General features: G+C 37.6%; 1 protein-coding gene across 1 annotated transcript in view; it reads left to right on the top strand.

The window, feature by feature from the left end:
• Positions 1-19,583, top strand: part of LOC136854930 (nephrin-like) — a 57,110-nt gene extending 37,527 nt beyond the window's left edge. Inside the window, 11 exon segments of the mRNA XM_067131465.1 lie at positions 317-461; positions 1,287-1,417; positions 1,914-2,073; positions 5,910-6,066; positions 6,175-6,311; positions 7,689-7,801; positions 8,275-8,470; positions 9,371-9,622; positions 13,487-13,650; positions 16,628-16,804; positions 17,077-19,583. Of these exon segments, the coding sequence (XP_066987566.1) occupies positions 317-461; positions 1,287-1,417; positions 1,914-2,073; positions 5,910-6,066; positions 6,175-6,311; positions 7,689-7,801; positions 8,275-8,470; positions 9,371-9,622; positions 13,487-13,650; positions 16,628-16,804; positions 17,077-17,547 (2,103 nt within the window). The 3' untranslated portion in view covers positions 17,548-19,583.
• Positions 19,584-19,870: the final 287 nt, after the last annotated feature.

Raw genomic sequence — 19,870 nt, 5'->3', positions numbered from 1 at the left:
CTTAGAGAGAGAGAGAGAGAGAGAGAGAGAGAGAGAGAGAGAGAGAGAGAGAGAGAGAGCAGTTAAAAGCACTAAGCTAAAGAATCTCTCTCTCTCTCTCTCTCTCTCTCTCTCTCTCTCTCTCTCTCCCATTTAATGGAAAAAAATTTTATCTATTTGTCCAATTTCTCTCTTGTTAAAAGCACTAGAATTCATTTATTCAATTCTGAACAATAACGCAACGAAATAACAGGGCCAAAATTCTGAGCCAATATCAAACCAGCACACACTGTTTTGAGGGCGCGTTCTCTTACGCAAACTTCTAAACTAATCACAGGTTCTGGACGAAGGGAACGAGACGATATCCGTTCTGAACTTCGTCCCCTCGCCCCGGGACGACGGGAACATGCTCATTTGCCAAGCCACCAACGAGAAGTTGCCAGACCAGGCGGTGCAGGATTCCATCCTTCTCTCTGTGAACTGTGAGTTGGGGAGATTTTTGTGTGTCCTTTTTAAGTTTTGAGGTTTTTTTAATTAAATTCATTTGAATGAAGGTAATTTTTTAAGAGTTTTTTTTTGGGGGGGGGGGTAGGATTACACCCTTCTCTCTGTGAACTGTGAATTGGGTAGATTTTTTTGTGGCTTTTTTTAAGTTTTGAGGTTTTTTCAAGTATATAAATTCATTTGAATGAAGATAATTTTTTAAGAGTGTTTTTTTTTGGGGGGGGGCAGGATTATAACTTTCTCTCCGTGAACTGTGAGTTGGGGAGATTTTTTTTGTGTCTTTTTTTAAGTTTTTAGGTTTTTCAAACAAATTTAATAGAGAGAAGGTATTGTTTTAAGAGTATTTTTTAGGGGTGTTGAATCAAAAACTACTTAAATCAAAGAGGAAATGTTTGAAATCTTCCTGATATTGTAAATAAACAAATGATATTAAATGAAATGGTTTGAGTAAACTTGAGGACAGTAACACTCTTTTGTAAACTAGAGAATCTTGAGTCAGAACTTGGTCCCAAAAGGGAAAATGACAATTCTAATAAAGTAAATGGACTTAAAAAAAGAAACTTCTAACCCAGGATTCTCTAGTTTATAAAAGAGTGACTGTCCTCAACTTTATTCAGCCTAATTCGTTTGCATTATTTGTTTATTTACATTATCAAAAATACTTCAAATTATTCCTCTTGCTTTTCTGAAAAATTTGATTAGACCCATTTCTTTAATATTTTTGTGTTTATTTGCATTACCAGAAATATTTCAAATAGTTCCTCTTTCATTCTTGTCATTTTTGAATTTGTGTATTCTCTCAGACGCTCCCGTGGTCGAGGTGCACCTCGGGAAATCCTTGAACCCCGACAGAATCAAGGAAGGTGATCACGTCTATTTTGAGTGTTCTGTCAAGTCGAAACCTCCTGTACTGACCGTCTCTTGGAGGCATAATGTGAGTGGAAATAAATACTAAGTTTATGTGTATTATGTGTACTGTATGTATATGTATATGTATGTATATATATATAATATATATATATATATATATATATATATATATATATATAACCTATATATATATATATATATATATATATATGCATATATATATTGAATAGTAACCTCAGTTTCTGTAACTGCATCATCAATGTATCTATTTTTTGGAGAAAAATAGATATTATTATTATTATTATTATTATTATTATTATTATTATTATTATTATTATTAATTATTATCTACCAACTTTCCTCTAACAAACAATTTAATCCTTGTAGATCATTCTAACACTCAATAGTTTTGCAATCCAATAACAAAATTACTCATTACCTGAACGGAATCATCTCTAATCACCAAAATTATTCCCAAAGTACAATTATCCCACAAACAATCACGAATCCCACCTCATTCATATAATTTCCCTTCCCTAAAGTATTCCTTCTCCTCCCAGGGACGCCCTTTGGTCAGCGGAAGCTCTGAGCAGGTCCTGGTGTCCAACATGTCTCTTGTAGTCCAGGGCGTGACGCGAGCTCACGCCGGGGATTACACCTGTCACGCCACCAACGTCCGAAATACCTCTTCGTCGGCTCCTTTGAGGCTGGACGTCAAGTGTGAGTATTCCTGCTCCTATCTGTGTGTGTGCGTGTTTGTGTGTGCGTTTGTGTTTGTGTGTGTGTGTGTATATAGTTCATTTTGTTATAAATCTCTCTCTCTCTCTCTCTCTCTCTCTCTCTCTCTCTCTCTCTCTCTCTCTCTCTCTCTTCATTGTAATATCATTCTTCAAAAGGTTATTCACACTGATGTATAGAAACATACATAAATATGTACGTACATAAACGCACACACACACACACGTACGTATATATATGTGTGTGTATATATGTGTGTATGCATATGTGTATGATATATATACATATATTGTATATGTATATAAATATATATGTATATCTGTGTATACATGTATATATATGTACTGTATATATATACGTATATATGTACATACATATTATATATATATCTATATAAACTTAATCATTTATTCCCCAATACACCTGACATACTATCTACCATCAGCCTATAGCCACCATACTTTTTCACACTCAAACAAAAAAACAGAAAAAAAATTAGCATTTCGACCATCTTCGCACACCCCCAAAAAAAAAAACACCTGAGTCTTCGTTCCCCACCTCGGGTGAAAGAATCACCCGGATATTAACACGAAGAGAAAGCCACCAAAAAGGATATTGATAACGGGGACATAAATATGAGGAAGAAAGTCAGGTTCGAAATGAATGGGATATCTGGTAGCAGTGTTTCATCTCGGGAAGCGGGATTTACCGCTGTGTGTGTGTGTGTGTGTGCAACCTCGCGTTTAGGAGGAATTCACGTTTTCAGGGGTTTTTGTCGAGAGAAAATCTCTCTCTCTCTCTCTCTCTCTTCTCTCTCTCTGTTTGGTTCTGCATATCTGCATGTCTCTCTCTGTTTCTCTCTCTCTCTCTCTCTCTCTCTCTCTCTCTCTCTCTCTCTCTCTGTATCTGTTTGATTTTATGTATGTTTGACTGTCTGCCTCTCTCTCTCTCTCTCTGTTTGATTACCTATGTCTGTATTATATTATACCTCTCTCTCTCTCTCTCTCTCTCTCTCTCTCTCTCTCTCTCTCTCTCTCTTTCTGTTTGATTTAATGTAGCTTTAGCTGTCTGTCTTTCACTTGTCTGTCTGTCTGTCTGTCTCATCAAACGCTATAAAAAAGGTACAAAAGCAAAAAAAAAAACTATGAAAAACTAAAAAACTAAAAAAACTGCAAGAATACTAAAGACCTAAGTGAAAAAACTATCTTTTCAGGTAATTATTTTTGCTGTAGCTGCAAAATGGAAAGAAATACCATCGTCAAGAATACTATTTAAAAGACCATAGTGGAAAAAAAACTCTCTCTTTAGGTAGTTTTTCTTGTTGTTGTTGTTGTAGCCTTTAATGGCTAAAAAAAACTCCTTAGAAGCAATTTTTTATAGCTACAAAACGGAAATTATTACCATCATCAAACGCTATAAAAAAAAACTGCATCAATACTATAGACCAGAGTTAAAAAAAAACTTCCCCTTTTGGTAAATGTTCTTGTTTTTTTGTTATAGATACAAAACGTAAAAAAAAAAAAAAAATTACCACCATCAAACGCTATAAAAAATATTACAAAGACCCCCCAAAATTGCAAGAATACTCTTTAAAGGACCAGAGTGGGAAAAAACACCTCTCTCTTTAGGTAATTGTTCTTGTTTTTTTCTTGTGTGTGCTGTAGTAGCTTTTAATGGTTACGCGGATATTGAATTCAAGACCCTCCTCTCACCAGAGGCCTCAGAGGACTTTCTGAGTGAGAGGCGAACAAACACAAAGAGCTCAATGGACTGTGGTTACTGGGATGAAGAGCGGAGGCAGATACAAAGGTCTTCTGCTTTTTTTGTGTGTGTGTGTGGGGGAGGGGGGGGGAGGGGGGGAGGAGTGGGAACCCTGAGAGAGGGGGGAGGATGATAGGGGGTGGGGGGAAATGGTTGGGTAGGGGGATAGGGTGCGAGGTTGGAGTGTAAACATGTTTTGAAAAAAAAAGTTTTCGTTTTTGAAATACGGTTTCGGATTTGGTGCTGGGTGAAAAAATGTATTTTTTTTTTGGTGCGGTATTTTATGAAAATACAGAAATTTTTTCGTTATATGTATTTGTTATGTACACACACACACACACACACACACATATATATATATACACACACGCATATATATACATGCAAATGTATGTGTGTGTGTGAGTGTAAATCCAGATTACAAAAATTAAAAACAAGGAAAATATGCTGAAGAATAAATCAAATTAAGGCACAAAATTCCCATAGTGCATGCAACAATTAATCCCAGCTCATTTTTGGCAATGATTGAATTCAGAAAACACGAAAAACAATCATAAAGAAAGATTAGTCCACTTTGGGTACAAGCACTACCGGAAGCATCTGGGAAACCACATGCACGCACACAAGCACACAAGCACGCGCGCACACACGAAAGAAGGAAAAGAATGAAAAAACAGGAACTAAAGCACAAGAATGCTTGAAAAGTGGCAAAACACTCTCCTAAGGGAAATTGTAGCTTCTGAGGGCCTCTCGGATATTGAATTGAGAACTCTCTTCTCTTCTCCTCCTCCTCCTCCTCCTCCTCCTCGTTTCCTCAGTCTCTGGGGGACCTCTTCCTCCCTCCTCCTCCTTCTCCTCTTCTTCGTCTTCCTACTCCTCCTCCTCCCCACCTCCTCCTCCTTGTTCCCCCAGTCTCTGAGGGGCCTCTTCCTCTTCCTCCTTCTCCTCCTCCTCCTCCTCCTCCTCCTCCCCCTCCCCTCCTCCTCCTCCCTCCTCCTCCTCCTTCTCCCCTCCTCCTCCTCCTCCTCCTCCTCCTCCTCAGCACGAGGAATGTAAACACAATGTGCTCTATAGAGTGGAAAACCGTCTTCCCTCCTCCTCCTCTTCCTCCTCCTCCTCCTCCTACTCCCTCCTCCTCCTCAGCCCGAGGAATGTAATCACAATGTGCTCTATAGAGCGGAAACTGGCGGAGAAAAGTGACGAGTGAAAAGGAGAGTGAAAGTAGAAAGAAAGCATTGGTTCTTGTCGGGGTGGGGAAGTTGTTGAGGGGGGGGGCGGTGAAGGAGAGTGTAAACATGCCTTGAAAAATATGTTCTTTCGATGGGATGATCAGAGAGGAAATGAAGTTTGGGTATGTTGCAATGTTGTGGGAAATGAAAAGTATATATATATATATATATATATATATATATATATATATATATATATATATATATATATATATATATATATATATATATATATATATATATATATATATATATATATATATATATATCTCATTTTCTAACATCTCTAAATCTCTAAATAGAAGCTGAAATTGAAATTGATAACTTCTTGTGTATTGTCATCTACCTACATCTACCATAAAGCTTTTTTCCTCTTTATACCTCTTTGTTATATCATAAATGTCTAATCTTAACCTCCTAAGAAAACAGACGACCACCACAGTGGCAACACTGAACAGTAATATTTTCATTACATATTTTATTCCTTTGCCTTTGTGTGATGGCTTCGCATACACACTCACCAGCATCACAAATACTCGAAACGAAACGACTTTATATTTTTCGTGTCTCGTATGATACAAGTTCCTGTTTTTCGTGTCTCGTATGATACAAGTTCCTGTTTTTCGCGTCTCGTACGATACTCGTCCCGTTTGCAGCGGCGTCGCAGAGACCCGGAGCGGAAAACTCGAGCCCTTTCTTTCTGCCTCTTCTGAAAACGACAGATGTCCCTGTGTAGATACCAGAGTCCACAAAGACGCAGAATAAAAGAAACGAAAAGAAAAAAAAAATCTCTCTTTAACTTTTTCCTTCTCCTTTCTTTGACGGCAGATGCTCCCGTGTGCGCCAGCAGTGAAAAGACCCAATACTCCGTCGCAAAACTCGAAAACGCCGAAATTGCTTGCAAGGTCCATGCAAATCCAGCCGATGTCACCTTCAAGTGGACTTTCAACAACACGGCAGAGGCCATCGACGTCCCGGAGGGGAGGTAATGTGGCAGGAACTACTTCGTCTGAAGTTTAGCCTGTGAGAAGAAGTTAGTCTCGTTCCAGAATTCCAAGTATTAAGAGAATGTATCGTTTTTCCCTTTATTTAGGTTTGTGGTTGTTAAAACGGAGTCTAGAGTGAACTATACGCCCATGAACGAGCTGGATTACGGGACGCTGTTGTGCTGGGCCAACAACACCATTGGGATTCAAGAGCATCCTTGTGTCTTCCATATAGTCGCTGCTGGTAAGGATCGACCTGTTGTTTTCTGTTTACTTTTATTTTACTTTTGTTATTGTTGATCATGCTTTTGTTAATGGCGACAAAGTTGATTTTTTCTTGCTTTTTGTTAATGGGGGATTGTTGATTCTTGTGCTTTTGTTAATGGGGAGTTCATGCTTTTGTTAATGGGGAGAAAGGTCCCTTTGGAATTGTAATTGTTGTTCATGCTTTTGTTAATGGGGAGAAAGGTCCCTTGGAATTGTCATTGTTGTTCGTGCTTTTGTTAATGGAGAGAAAAGTCCCTTTGGAATTGTCATTCTTGTTCATGCTTTTTGTTAACCCTGTTGTCATTGTTATTTGTGCTTTTGTTGATGGAAACATAGGTCTTTTTTCATTTTTAGCAATTGATTTATCGATACTTTTTAATTACTGAATGTCATTAACTATTTTATTTTGTTAGGGTTATTAGAAGAGAGAAAGAGTCCTTTGGAATTTTTAGTAATTGACTTATCGTTATTCTGTAATTATTGAAGGTAATTATTTATTTTGTTTAACTTAGGCTTTTGGATTAAGTTAATGTTGAGCATACCTAACTACCCTTACTGAAGAAAGTTTAATTTTATTTTAATAATTCTACCTTGTAGAAAGTATATACTGTTCTTTCTTCATTATCTGTCTGGCAATCTTCCTCCCTGTTAATTATTTTCATCTTTATTTTCATTAACTTATTTTATTTTTATTCACTTCTATTTTTATATTATTTCATTTCCATCTCTATTTTTACATAATTGCAATCTCTATCTGTCTGCTAATCTTCCTCTTTATCAATTATATTTATCTTTACTTTCATTAATCTATTTTAGTTTTATTAAATTTTATCTTTATTTAATTTCAGTTCTATTTTTATATCAGTTATTTTTAATTTGATTTCCATTCATTTATTTTACTTTTGTTACATTTTATTTTTTTATTTCAGCTCAATCTCCATATTTTTATCAGTTATTTTTACTTTTACTTTCATTCATTTACTTTATTTTCATCACATTTCATTTTCATTTTATTCCATCTAAATCTCCATATTTTCATCAGTTATTTTTACTTTTACTTTCATTCATTTACTTTATTTTCATCACATTTCATTTTCATTTTATTTCATCTCAATCTCCATATTTTCATCAGCCATTTTTACTTTTACTTTAATTCATTTGCTTGATTTTCATCACATTTCGTTGTCATTTTATTTTATGTAAATTCCATATTTTCATCAGTTATTTTTACTTTTACTTTAATTCATTTACTTGATTTTCATCACATTTCATTCCCATTTTATTCCATCTCAATCTCCATATTTTCATCAGTGCAACCTCAGGTGAAATTTCTCCTTAATTGGCCAATCAACAGGTAAACCGGACCCCCCACATAACTGCAGGGTCTTCGACGTCACTGTGAGTTCACTGCAAATTGCTTGCTTGGCAGGTGACGATGGTGGCCTGCCTCAAAACTTCTCTCTGAAGGTGAGCTCACTATGCCTTATCTTTTTAGAATGAGTTTTAGGAGATTACTGGATATTTGCTAGGTTAATTAATAATAATAATAATAATAATAATAATAATAATAATAATAATAATAATAATAATAAATTGAATTATTTGTATTATTACTTTATTATTATTATTATTATTATTATTATTATTATTATCATCTAACAACAACAATAATTATTATCAAATATAATAATAAAATAATAATAATAATAATAATAATAATAATATTAAGATAGTAATAATAATAATCATTTTTTATTATTATTATTATTATTATTATTATTATTTTATTACTGTTTTAATAATAATTCTAGTAATATAATAATAATAATAATAATAATTATTATTAATATTATTATTATTATTATTATTATTATTATTATTATTATTATTATTATTATTATTATTATTATTATTATTATCATCATCTTCAAAACTCCCAGGTTTACCAAGTTGGCAAACTGGACCCCATCGTGAACGTGAGCAGGCTGTCTCCATCCTTCAGCATATCCGGCCTGCGACCTGCAACGGCCTACAAGATCACCATCGTGGCCATTAATGACAAAGGGTCATCAAAGGTCACAGAGTTGAAGGCCTATACGATCACCGTGCCCGAAACTCCCGAGGAAACCAACGCTGGTGGGTATTTTTGTCTCTGTCTGTTCGTCTCGCTCTTTCTCTTTTGCGTAGACACACACACAGTCAAGAGTTTTTTTTTTGCACATGATCAACTTTCTGTCTTTTTTACTGGTAGCATACCCATCTGTCTGTCTGTCTCAGTCCAGTGCCCCAGTTTCTTTTGCCTATTAGACACAGCACACATTCCATAGTATTTTTTTGCACTATCCGATTCAACCATCCATTTCGAGAATGTTCTATCATTTTAACTCATAACAAGACATACTTCATCTCTTTCAAAGTCTGTGATCACTCAGTGACACCCCAGTGCTATCTGACACTGACTCGTCCTATTTGTACTGACACTGACTAGCACTCTTCTCTTCCATACTCGTGATATCCTTTTTAAAACTGACCACTCGTATTCTTTTCATCCATTTCTGACTCGTGAATGTTTTATCATTCTTCAACTCATGAATCAAGACGACACTGACTCACTGATATCCCTTTTTCTTTCTGACAAGTCTGACACCCCTTTCTATCTGAACTGACTCGTGACGCCCCTTTTTCTCTCTGACACTGACTCGTGATATCCCTTTTTCTATCTGACACTGACTCGTGATATCCCTTTTTCTATCTGACACTGACTCGTGATATCCCTTTTTCTATCTGACACTGACTCGTGATATCCCTTTTTCTATCTGACACTGACTCGTGACACCCCTTTTTCTATCTGACACTGACTCGTGACACCCCTTTTTCTATCTGACACTGACTCGTGACGCCCCCTTTTCTCTCTGAAACTGACTCGTGATATTCATCTGACACTGACTCGTTTTTTTCTCTCTGAAACTGACTCGTGACGTCCCTTTTTCTCTCTGAAACTGACTCGTGACGCCCTTTTTTCCTCTCGTCACACAGAACCAGCGAGAGACCAGAGCCAAGAAACTCGAGTTCCTGTGGCAGTGGCCGTCGGCATCGCCGTGGCCTTGGTGCCAGTTCTCGTGATGCTGGTGGGAGTTCTCGTCAAGAGCAGGTTCTGCGGCGCCTGCAAGAGGAGGTCGAGACGCGTCCCGGAGACGGAAGGTCCCGAGAAGGCCTGTCACAGCAAGGAGGTGGTTTCTACTGTGTCCGCAGACGACATCAATCCCGATATCATATCTCATACCCCAGGTAACTTTCCAAACGACAGGGAGCTTTCAGCTGCATGTTTACGTTTTGTCGTCTCTCGATCGTGATCTGAGGCAAGGATGTTAAGCAATTTTATCTTGAAAGTGGTCTGGATTTAGATTTATCTCGGGGATTCTCAAGAGATCTTGCGAAACGTATTTTTGTTTGGTAAGGGTCGTCAACATTCCCGAGATAAACCGGACTCCCGGTTCATTTTCAAGGCGGATGTGTGATCAAAATGTGTTTTGGTTTCGTAGGGTTTCATGAGAATTCTCAAGCTAAATGTAAACTCAGGTCATTTTCAAGGTGACTGTTTACCCTCCTGATCTGAGGTGAGGAGGGTAAGCAATTATTTGAAAATGGTCTGGATTTACATTGAGTTTAGGAATTCTTATGATACCTTACAAAACAAAAGCTTATTCTGATGACACGTTCATTTTGAAAATAACCTAGATTCAGGTTCATCTTGGGAATTCTCATCAAAGTTTACGAAACAAAAATATATGATCACACATTTGCCTTCAAAAAGACCTGGATTTGCATTATCTTTTGAATTCTCATTAAACCTGACGAAACAAAAACAAAATCTGATCACAAATTCACCTTGAAAATAACTTGCATTCAGGTTTATCTTGTGAACTCCCATGCAACCTTAGGAAACAAAAATCTATTCGTGACCTCAGTAAAAACATATTACCCAAAATTTTTCCGTCACCAACGCAGCTTGGGTAACCACAGTCACCCTGGCTATAAGCACCAGTCTTGTTACATGGCCTCTGAGTCTCCAAAGCCCATTAAGAAGATAGACTCTTTTCTCGTCCCACTCGGGTGTAAAGGTTTGAAGTGTTGCATTGCCAATCAAGGGGAGATGCCATTAGCTGGACTGTTGTATTGGACTCATATGAGGAAGTAATCGCAGACGGGAGGAAGGAGGAAATACTTCTGGTGTTTCTCTCTCTCTCTCTCTCTCTCTCTCTCTCTCTCTCTCTCTCTCTCATCTATCAATTTATCAATCTATCTATCTCTATCCCTCAATATCTCTCTCTGTCTACTTATTATTCTATCTATCTATCTAACTATTTAGCTCTCTCTCTCTCTCTCTCTCTCTCTCTCTCTCTCTCTCTCTCTCTCTCTCACTATTTAGCTCTCTCTCTCTCTCTCTCTCTACTTATCTCATTGTCTATTTACCTAACTATCTAGCTAACCCCAACTCTCTCTCTCTCTCTCTCTCTCTCTCTCTCTCTCTCTCTATCTAGGTAATCCCCTCTCTCTCTCTCTCTCTTTCTGTCTGTCTGATTCTCTCTCTCTCTCTCTCTCTCTCTCAGTGGAATAAAATGCTTGTTTATCAATTAAAACGACCTCTAACAAGGATTTCCCAAAAGCCCATTCAATCCTCATACATAGAAAAGTATTTACTGATAACGGTAATAACTTAATGCGGATGTCCGAGTTAATTAATCCGAATTTTTCTGTTTTTGTTAAATGAGGGTACTGGCATTTTTTAATATATGATTCCGCGTGCCCACTCGGCGTAAAATGAATGGGGAATTATTTCCTGATGCGATTACTATTGTCCTCATAAAATGTTTAATATGAAAGATCAGAGTTTGGTTTTCAGTCTATGTAATCCTCGTCGATGGGGATTAGTGCCGACAGTGCACCTCAAGCGGTGCACTGTAGGCATTACTCAAGGTTCTTTGCAGCGTGCCTTCCTTCGGCCCCTAGCTGCTATAACCCCTTTCGTTCCTTTTACTGTACCTCCGTTCATATTGTCTTTCTTCCATCTTACTTTCCTCGACCCCTCCTAAGAATTGATTTATAGTGCATCTATTACACCTTGAAAGCCTTCAACTGTTAGTTTCCGTTTCATCGCTGAATGACCTCATAGGTCCCAGTGCTTGGCCTTTGGCCTAAATTCTATATTCAGTTTAATTTAATTCAGCCTATGCAATGCACTGGTTCCTGTATGTGAGTGGGCGTGTATGTGTGTATGTGTGTGTATGTGTGCATGCGTGTGAGTATCCAATTCCAAAACCTTTTAATTACGCCTTATCAGTTATTCATTAATCATTTACGTAAAAAAAGGTGTAATGAATATAAAATACATAGTAATGACAAGGACAGATGGCCTGCTAACTCACGCGAATTTGAACCATTACAATATTTTGTTTCCAAATCTGACTTTAATCTCTATCACTAATTTTATCTTTATGATATTCAATTTGAGTTGTTTTAGTCAATTACATTTCATAAACTTTTACTGAAAGAGAGATATAGTTACTTTTATTAGATGGCTATTAGCCATCTTATCATCTCGATCCACTTGAAACTCTGAATGAGAAAAAATATGTATTGTATGAAATACTCTGAATGGAAATTCTAACTTTTCAAGAAGCCATTTCAAAGGCATTCTAAAATCCTGATTCTTTTGTTCTGTTTGGGCAATATTCATCAGAAACTTGCTGCCTTTAAACTGTTGTTGTAGACTTTTGTGGTACCGAGAACAATCGCAGAGTTCTTTGTTCACGAATAACCTGACTTTCAATTTTGGTTCCTAAAAAAGCTTTTTGCTTAATTTATATTCTTGTGGTTAATTTTGTTGGTAATTGCTGCCTGCTGTCTGCTTACTCTTTCCAGTACTGGAGTCATTTCTGGCATACGGTGAATTATTATTATTATTATTATTATTATTATTATTATTATTATTATTATTATTATTATTATTATTATTATTATTATTATTAAACTGGACTCTTCTTCTCGGACACTTAAATGAAATTGAGTTTACGTCTGCAATTCAGTTCACATCTATCTCTCTCTCTCTCTCTCTCTCTCTCTCTCTCTCTCTCTCTCTCTCTCTCTCTCTCTCTCTCTCTCCGTCTTTGGTACGTTTTCCGATCTTTTCCCTCCTCAACTGTTCTTCTCGGATTATCCGTGAAATATTCCCCCTTCCAAAGTAGCCAGGTCGAGAGAGAGAGAGAGAGAGAGAGAGAGAGAGAGAGAGAGAGAGAGAGAGAGAGAGAGAAAGCCCACCAGATATCTATTGACAGGTCCTTCGAAGTTAACAGCCGCCCAGCCATTGTTGCTCGTTGTTGCCGTAATGGAGTCATTCTCGAGTTGGGACGGTATCTTTTGAGATAAAAGTAAAACCGCAAATATTTTCTCCCCGTAAAAGTAGCTCGTTTTCCAGGAGAGTCGAAATCGGTTGCTATTGTGTGGCGGTGGTCCTGTAGAAGGGGATATTTATACCCGATCCCTAAATTACGGCTTTTGTAATATTTCGCGGTTTGTTCTCCAGATATTTGTTAATGTTTCTCTTTTTTAGTTTTCTGTATTTGTTAATGTTTCTCATTTTTAGTTTTCTGTGTTTGTTAATGTTTCTCTTTTTTAGTTTTCTGTATTTGTTAATGTTTCTCATTTTTATTTTTCTGTAAAAGGAAAACTGTTGCGATGGCTATTTGTTTGTCCGTCCGCACTTTTTCTGTCCGCCCTCAGATTTTAAAAACCACTGAGGCTAGAGGGCTGCAAATTGGTATGTTGATCATCCACCCTCCAGTCATCAAAATGACCAAATTGCAGCCCTCTAGCCTCAGTAGTTTTGATTTTATTTAAGGTTAAAATTACCCATGATCGTGCGTATGGCAGGCTATATATGCCAATAACACAGGCCACCGCCGGGCCATGGCTGAAAGTTTCATGGGCCGCGGCTGAGAGTTTCAGAGAAGTTGGACGGCAAAATTGAAGAGAGTAGGTGACAACAGAGTAGAGAGCTGTTCATCCCTGGTAATTCCTATTACACCAACTAAATCATCCAACTCTCTGTCTCTCTCTATCTCTATCTCTCTATCTCTCTCTCTCTCCCGTCAGATCCTCCTGTCTGGGAAGGTGACCAACAGGAGGCTGCCAATATATCGACCATAATTCCTGCCTCCTCCGACCTCCTGCCCAATGGAGGGTCGACTTCGTACCCGGCAGTCGCGTCTACGAGCAGTGGCATCAGTGGAGGGGCGAAGCCTTCTTCTTCTTCTTCGGTGATTATCGGTTAATTTCAGTTTGTGTTTGTGGCTGTTTATCTGTCTGTCTGTCTATACACACACACACACACACACATATATATATATACACACATACATACATATACATATAAACGTGTTTGAGAGAGAGAGAGCTAGAGAGAGAGAGACGGTATGGCCAGCGATTGCTCGTGATTCAAGACAAATTGAAAGGGATTTGAGCTTCCGACAATATCTCGACCAGCGGCTGCAGCAGTGTAATATTAAATATTAATGGCCGCGAAATCCCGGAGTGTCTCCTCGTTTGCCGATGCGAAATTACCATCAATCCAATCTCCTGAAGAAAGGGGCAGGGGTTGGGGGGGGGAGGGTGGAGTGTTAGGCAATGCTTCCTTCTGCGTCGCAGATTCCTGAGATGTATGCTAGCATTGCACCAGCCCCAGTTTTTTTTTTTTTTTTGCCATGCCCTTAGGTTAGGTTAGGTTAGGCTGGGTTAGAGGTTAGGTTAAATCAGAGGTTAGGTTAGGTTAGAGGTTAGGTTAGGTTAGGTTAGAGGTTAGGTTAGGTTGGGTTGGGTTGGATTGGGTTGGGTTAGAGGTTAGTTTAGGTTAGGTTAGGTAGGTTAGGTTAGGTTAGAAGTTAGGTTATGTTAGGTTGGGTTGGAGATTAGGTTAGGTAGATAAGGTTAGGTTAGGTAGGTTAGGTTAGGTAGATAAGGTTAGGTTAGGTAGGTTAGGTTGAGTTAGATAAGGGTTAGGCTAGGTTAGGTTAGAGGTTAGGTTAGGTTAGGTTGGGTTAGGTTAGGTTAGATTAGTAAATCGACAGTGATTTGGGTGTGGGAAACACAACGAGATTATTTTCAAGAAAATTCTACGGTTAGTTTTTAAGATATGCCGTCCCGCTTTTTTCAGGGAAAGGTCTCGTACTCGGTTACACCCCGGGAAAATGCTTCCACGTCTTGGGACAAAAGTTTACTCAGCGAATGGAGGTCAGGTCTCAGAGTCTCAGAGAAGAAGGAGAAGATATTTCTCTCTCGGAGAGATTCGCGTCCTCCCCCCCTTGTCCTTAAATCATTGTAGTCTCAGAGAAGAAGAAGAAGAGACTTCTCTCTAGGAGAGATTCGTGTCCTCCCTTCTTGTTCTTAAATTATTAGTGTCTCCTCGACCCGGAGCACGAGAAAGTTTGATCATTATTGTCTCGAGGAGACGGTGGAAAAAGTCTCGGGGAGTTTTTGTGAATGAAATATACCTTTGGCTAATCCGGAGAAGTTTGCCGAATCAAGTTTTGACAAAAGGAATTTGAAATTAGGAGTTTGCGTTTGATGTAAGGCAAATAGTCTCATGAAAGGAGGCCTGGACGTGAATGAATTCGATAAGCTATTGTAGACCGATTCAATCCATGATTATAGATGATTCGGTGGTGAGCCCTGGTACAATTTAAATAGTCTATTTCACTTTATTTTAGCGTTATGCCAAAAGTCAACTATTTTAGCTGCATCTATATCTAAAAATATTCAAGAAACCACTGAAATTAACTAGACATTTGTAAAGCACCACTAAGTATTCAGTCGTGCTTTACAAATGTCTGGTTAATTTCAGTGGTTCAATGAATATTTTTAGATATAGAAATGAATAATGAAAAAACCTAACATGCAGATTCAACTAAAATAGTTTAAGAAAATTTATGATGAAATATTCATAAATTATTCAGAATTTTTTCCGGGACCACTGCGGATGCGTATCAGATAGGACAAACTTTCTTCATTCTGGGGGCGTGAAAGTTTAATTTTGTGGTTTCTATACTTTGTCGATAGTATTGTACTTTCACTTTGGATTCGGATATTCGGATATTGGGTCGAAGAAAGCCTCGTCTTGAGAATTCTTTTTAAGTTTGAAAGATCATATGTTTGAAAGCTCCCAATTCCGCTACAAATATTTAGCTGTATGTTTGATGTACTTGTCTGTACGTGTGATGAACGAAAGTCTGTATACAAATGACATTTTGATGTAATATCTACAAGAATCTTTTGAGCTATGGCTTTTCTTTTCTCTGTAATATAATCCTTTCAACACTGACCACTATTTGAATATTGATCCAAAGTTATGTTCTGATTACTAAGTCACTTTTCACAAGTACACAAGACTTTATCAGTAATCATTTAAATATTGTTTCTCTTGCCTTACCAGTTTTTAATAGAAATTCATTTGAATATGGTATCAACAACACAGTCCACTGTTAATTCCTATTACTACGAGGGTCCTCAGAAGACAGTGTATTATATAGTTATAATATTATATTTTTGACAAAACGTAGGATTTATTTCATTGAATATGAGAGAACCAATTTGGCAACAACTAAATCATCATCTTTAAAGATACTTGTTCATTTTTGAAAGTTTGTTATTTCATTGGTGTTTGGTTTAATCTGCTTTAAATGGTTTAATGCCTTTTGTTTACTGTCAGGGAGGTTATACTTTTAATACGATTTAGTTTATTTTGCCTTTTGTTTGTCTTTTTGGTAGCAAGATCACGTCCCAAAATTCTGTGTGGATGTTCACGAAAATCTCACCAAAGTTGGATGTTGTGATTGGCTACCAATTGTAAGATTCCAAGAGAGATAAATAATATAGGATTTTAACTTTAGCAGGGGAATAACTTTAAGTTGGTGGAGATTTTTTGTAATCTCTAAATTCCTATACCTGCCATACCTGTAACCTCCACCTTTGGTATCCTCTGTAATGGACTGAATGAAAAATAGAGAGAATGGGCACCACACTTTCTGGAACCAAAAGTAAAACTTTGTGATTAAAGCTTCTTTAATAATGGGGCACACCTATGAAATAATTTGTGCTCTCTGTTAGAGAGATAAGGTTGTATTTTTTATATAGACTCTCCACAACAAATTACTCTCTATGTTAGAATTGAAAGCTGTATTTTATTCAGTAGACTCTTCATGATTTCTGAATGTACTCATTTTGTATTCCCTCTTTTGCAAGTCAAGAGTCGCAGAGCAGAAGCAGCAGCCGACTTGTATAGCCCACCATCACCACCACCACCACCACGTCCACGATACAACGTGTCTGAACACGTCCCTCCACGCTCACTCTTGTCTCAGTAGCGCAGCTGCTGCCATGCCTTCCGTGCCTTATTACCCGGGCATCCAACAGCACCAGGTAAGGGAATTGACTTGTTACATCAGTGATGCAATACTTCTTTTAACAAAGATGCTTATACCATTATCGGGAAGTTTTTCCATAACAACACGCAGTGTCTCGGGGTCTCTTTTAACAAAGATGCTTATACCATTATCAGGAAGTTTTCCGTAACAACACGCAGCGTCTCAGGGTTTCTTTTAACAAAGATGCTTGTACCATTATCGGGAAGTTTTTCCGTAACACTGAGACTCCGGGCTCGAATAACCTCGATGTTTTCCTCTTGTCCACAGGCAGTCGAGGCAGGTTTGCCTCCTCCTCCTCCCCCTAGAATCCTTCAATTTAGGCTGTGTCCCAAGCCAGCCTTTACAGCCTGCACTGCCTACCTCGTTCAACCCTCTCGTTTCCACGCTGGACCGCAAGAGGCACCAACCGAGCACCTCCCAGCTAAATTGCCCCCATTCGGAGAATGTCCCCTTGAAGTACATGCAAGGTGGGCAAAACCAGCACCACGTATTCCCACATATTTACCACCAGCGTCCTTCGGGCACCTGCACTTCTTGCAGCTCAGGCAAGCCAGTCCAGGCAGGACTCCACTGCCCCTTGACGCGAATGCAGAGCTTTCCAAACCAGGCCGTTGCGTTGGGTGCCCAACTCCATCACGGGTCGCAGTGCAGTCTGTCGCACCCCTCTGGGTATCCAGGGCAGATCCCTTTGCCTGTGATCAGCAGGGCCTCAGATGTAGAGTTCGTCCGCCCACTTAGTGATTCCAAAAAGTGCTGTGGCAGTGGGAGGACTTCTTCCTCAGTGGTGTTGTCGCCTCCCCTCGCGCGTCAGGTAAAACCTGAGGAGGGGAGGAAACACGAAAGGGCAGTGAAGGACTCAGCAGCAGCGGACCCTTGTTCGAGCACAGCGAGTTCCTCGCCAGGACAATCAACCAGAGAGAGCACGGTGTAGGACTCTATAGCGTATCCTTTAGACTTTGTTGAGAACAGTGCCATTTTCATTGTTTACGGTTCATGTCGTGTCCAGGATCAGCGAAGTGTTTGACTGGTTGTGAGTGCGGACAGAAAAACTACTGAGGTGTTACACAGTGAGGTGTCACACAAAGAGGTGTCACACAGTGTTACACAGTGTCACACAGTGTTACACAGTGACTAAACTAACCGTTGTTTTACTTTGTTAAAGGAATATTTTGTCTGGAGCTGCCCAGTGTATGCTGTTGCAGATGTGGTCTGTGATATTTTGGGTTACTGATGAACGATTTGGAAGTGAATGTGGAATCCGTTCAGTAGTGGTTCGTCTTTACAAAAGTCAGAAAATATCGGCAAATAACAACGTCACTTGAATCACGCGGAACATTATTTAAACCTTGAAGCATAATAGGATCTTATTCAGAGTATAAAAAGCCTTCAGAATCCTACCAGGCACCTGGAATGACAAATTGATACTAAACAGAAACCCATCAGCAAAGCGTAAACGTCCTGACAATGAAGAAATTAAACTAAATCGGGGAATCATTTATATATAAAAAAATATCAGGTGCATTTTGAAATTAGGACGTAAGAAACTAGTAATTTAAATCTAAGGCTAATTTCATTTTGAAGTATATTCTCTCACGATTTAATTTATATCTTTATTGGAACGGGAAATCGAGATATATGTATGTATGTATGTATATATATATATATATATATATATATATATATATATATATATATATATATATATATATATATATATATATATATATGCATAAATATCATAAAATGACAATCAATCCTTGCATTTCAAATATTATCCACTCGCTGAAAGAGAAAAGACGATAGCACGATGCAGAGAAATGGCTATATTTCGAAATTTTAAACCTTTACCATTTGCAAGAAACAAATATTAAGTTAGAACCTCACTGCACGTAATAACTACGGGCTAAAAATTATGATGAATTCAGTAAATACCTACTTCAAGTTAGAAAAAAAAAATAATACTAAAACTTTACGAACAGTGGACAAGCGAAATGAAATTGCGTTAAGAATAAAATGTGGAATACATTACTGAACTTTGTGATAAGACGATTATTCAGTTCAAAGTTGATATAATTTGGAAGTATCCAGGGCCGAATAAAAGTAATTTGCACGGTGGGTATAAAGGTAATTGAGATCCTCAAACGATTTTAAAAAAGATAAAAGTAATTTGGATGTGAAGAAATGATATTTTTTTTAAAAGGACGAATTCCCACGAAATTAAAATTGATTACTTTTTTATTTAAATGAAAGAAAAATTATTACTTTTTTATTTACATGAAAGAAAAGTGATTACTTTTTTTATTTACGTGAAAAAAGTGATTACTTATTTTTTATTTACGTGAAAGAAAGTTGTCAGTTTAAGTTTCGTAAACAATCTTGTTAGAAAGTCCAGAGCCATTTTTCTACGAACATCAAACAAAAAGGAACTTAAATAAAAAAAAACAACTGAACTCGAGCTACCTTTGTACAAGAACCCCCTCACCGAAGTGTAAATAAAATCTGAGAATGGAAAGAGAAAAAAAAAACTTTCTGCCAAAAACAAAGATAAGAAGAAATACTTTCATGTTCGTTTATAAGGAGACACTCAGTCCTCTAGTTGGTTATTAAAATCATCTTCATGTGTAAATGTGTGTGCGTTTTTATATAAATATGTATATGTGATATACTGATGCTCAAGAAACTACCCTATTTTGTCATAAAAAAAACACTTTATGTAATCTGAAATTCAAAGTATGAAGTGGAATCATATGTTTCAAATTATATACAATCATTTACAGGTGTTTTATTTACTCTGCCTTTATTGCCACTGGATGATTTAACTGAAATTATGGCAGGTGATAATATGGATTAATTACTTCTATATTTCTCTATTAGTGTCTGAATTAATTTCTGGCTTTCTTTATATAATCATATAACAATAATGTTTGTAAGTCACTCAAGGTTTTCCCAACTATCACCACCATCTGCATGTATCATTTGCAGGCATCATCTGGTATTTGGAAACACCAGCTATGGCAGCCACTCCAACCTTTCTTTTTTTTTTATTAATCTCACGCCACTT

This window comes from Macrobrachium rosenbergii, chromosome 30 (genome assembly GCF_040412425.1).
Source record: "Macrobrachium rosenbergii isolate ZJJX-2024 chromosome 30, ASM4041242v1, whole genome shotgun sequence".
NCBI classification, from domain to species: Eukaryota; Metazoa; Arthropoda; class Malacostraca; order Decapoda; family Palaemonidae; genus Macrobrachium; species Macrobrachium rosenbergii.
The sequence above is the reverse complement of the archived record's forward strand: the minus strand, read 5'-3'. Positions and strand labels throughout refer to the sequence as shown.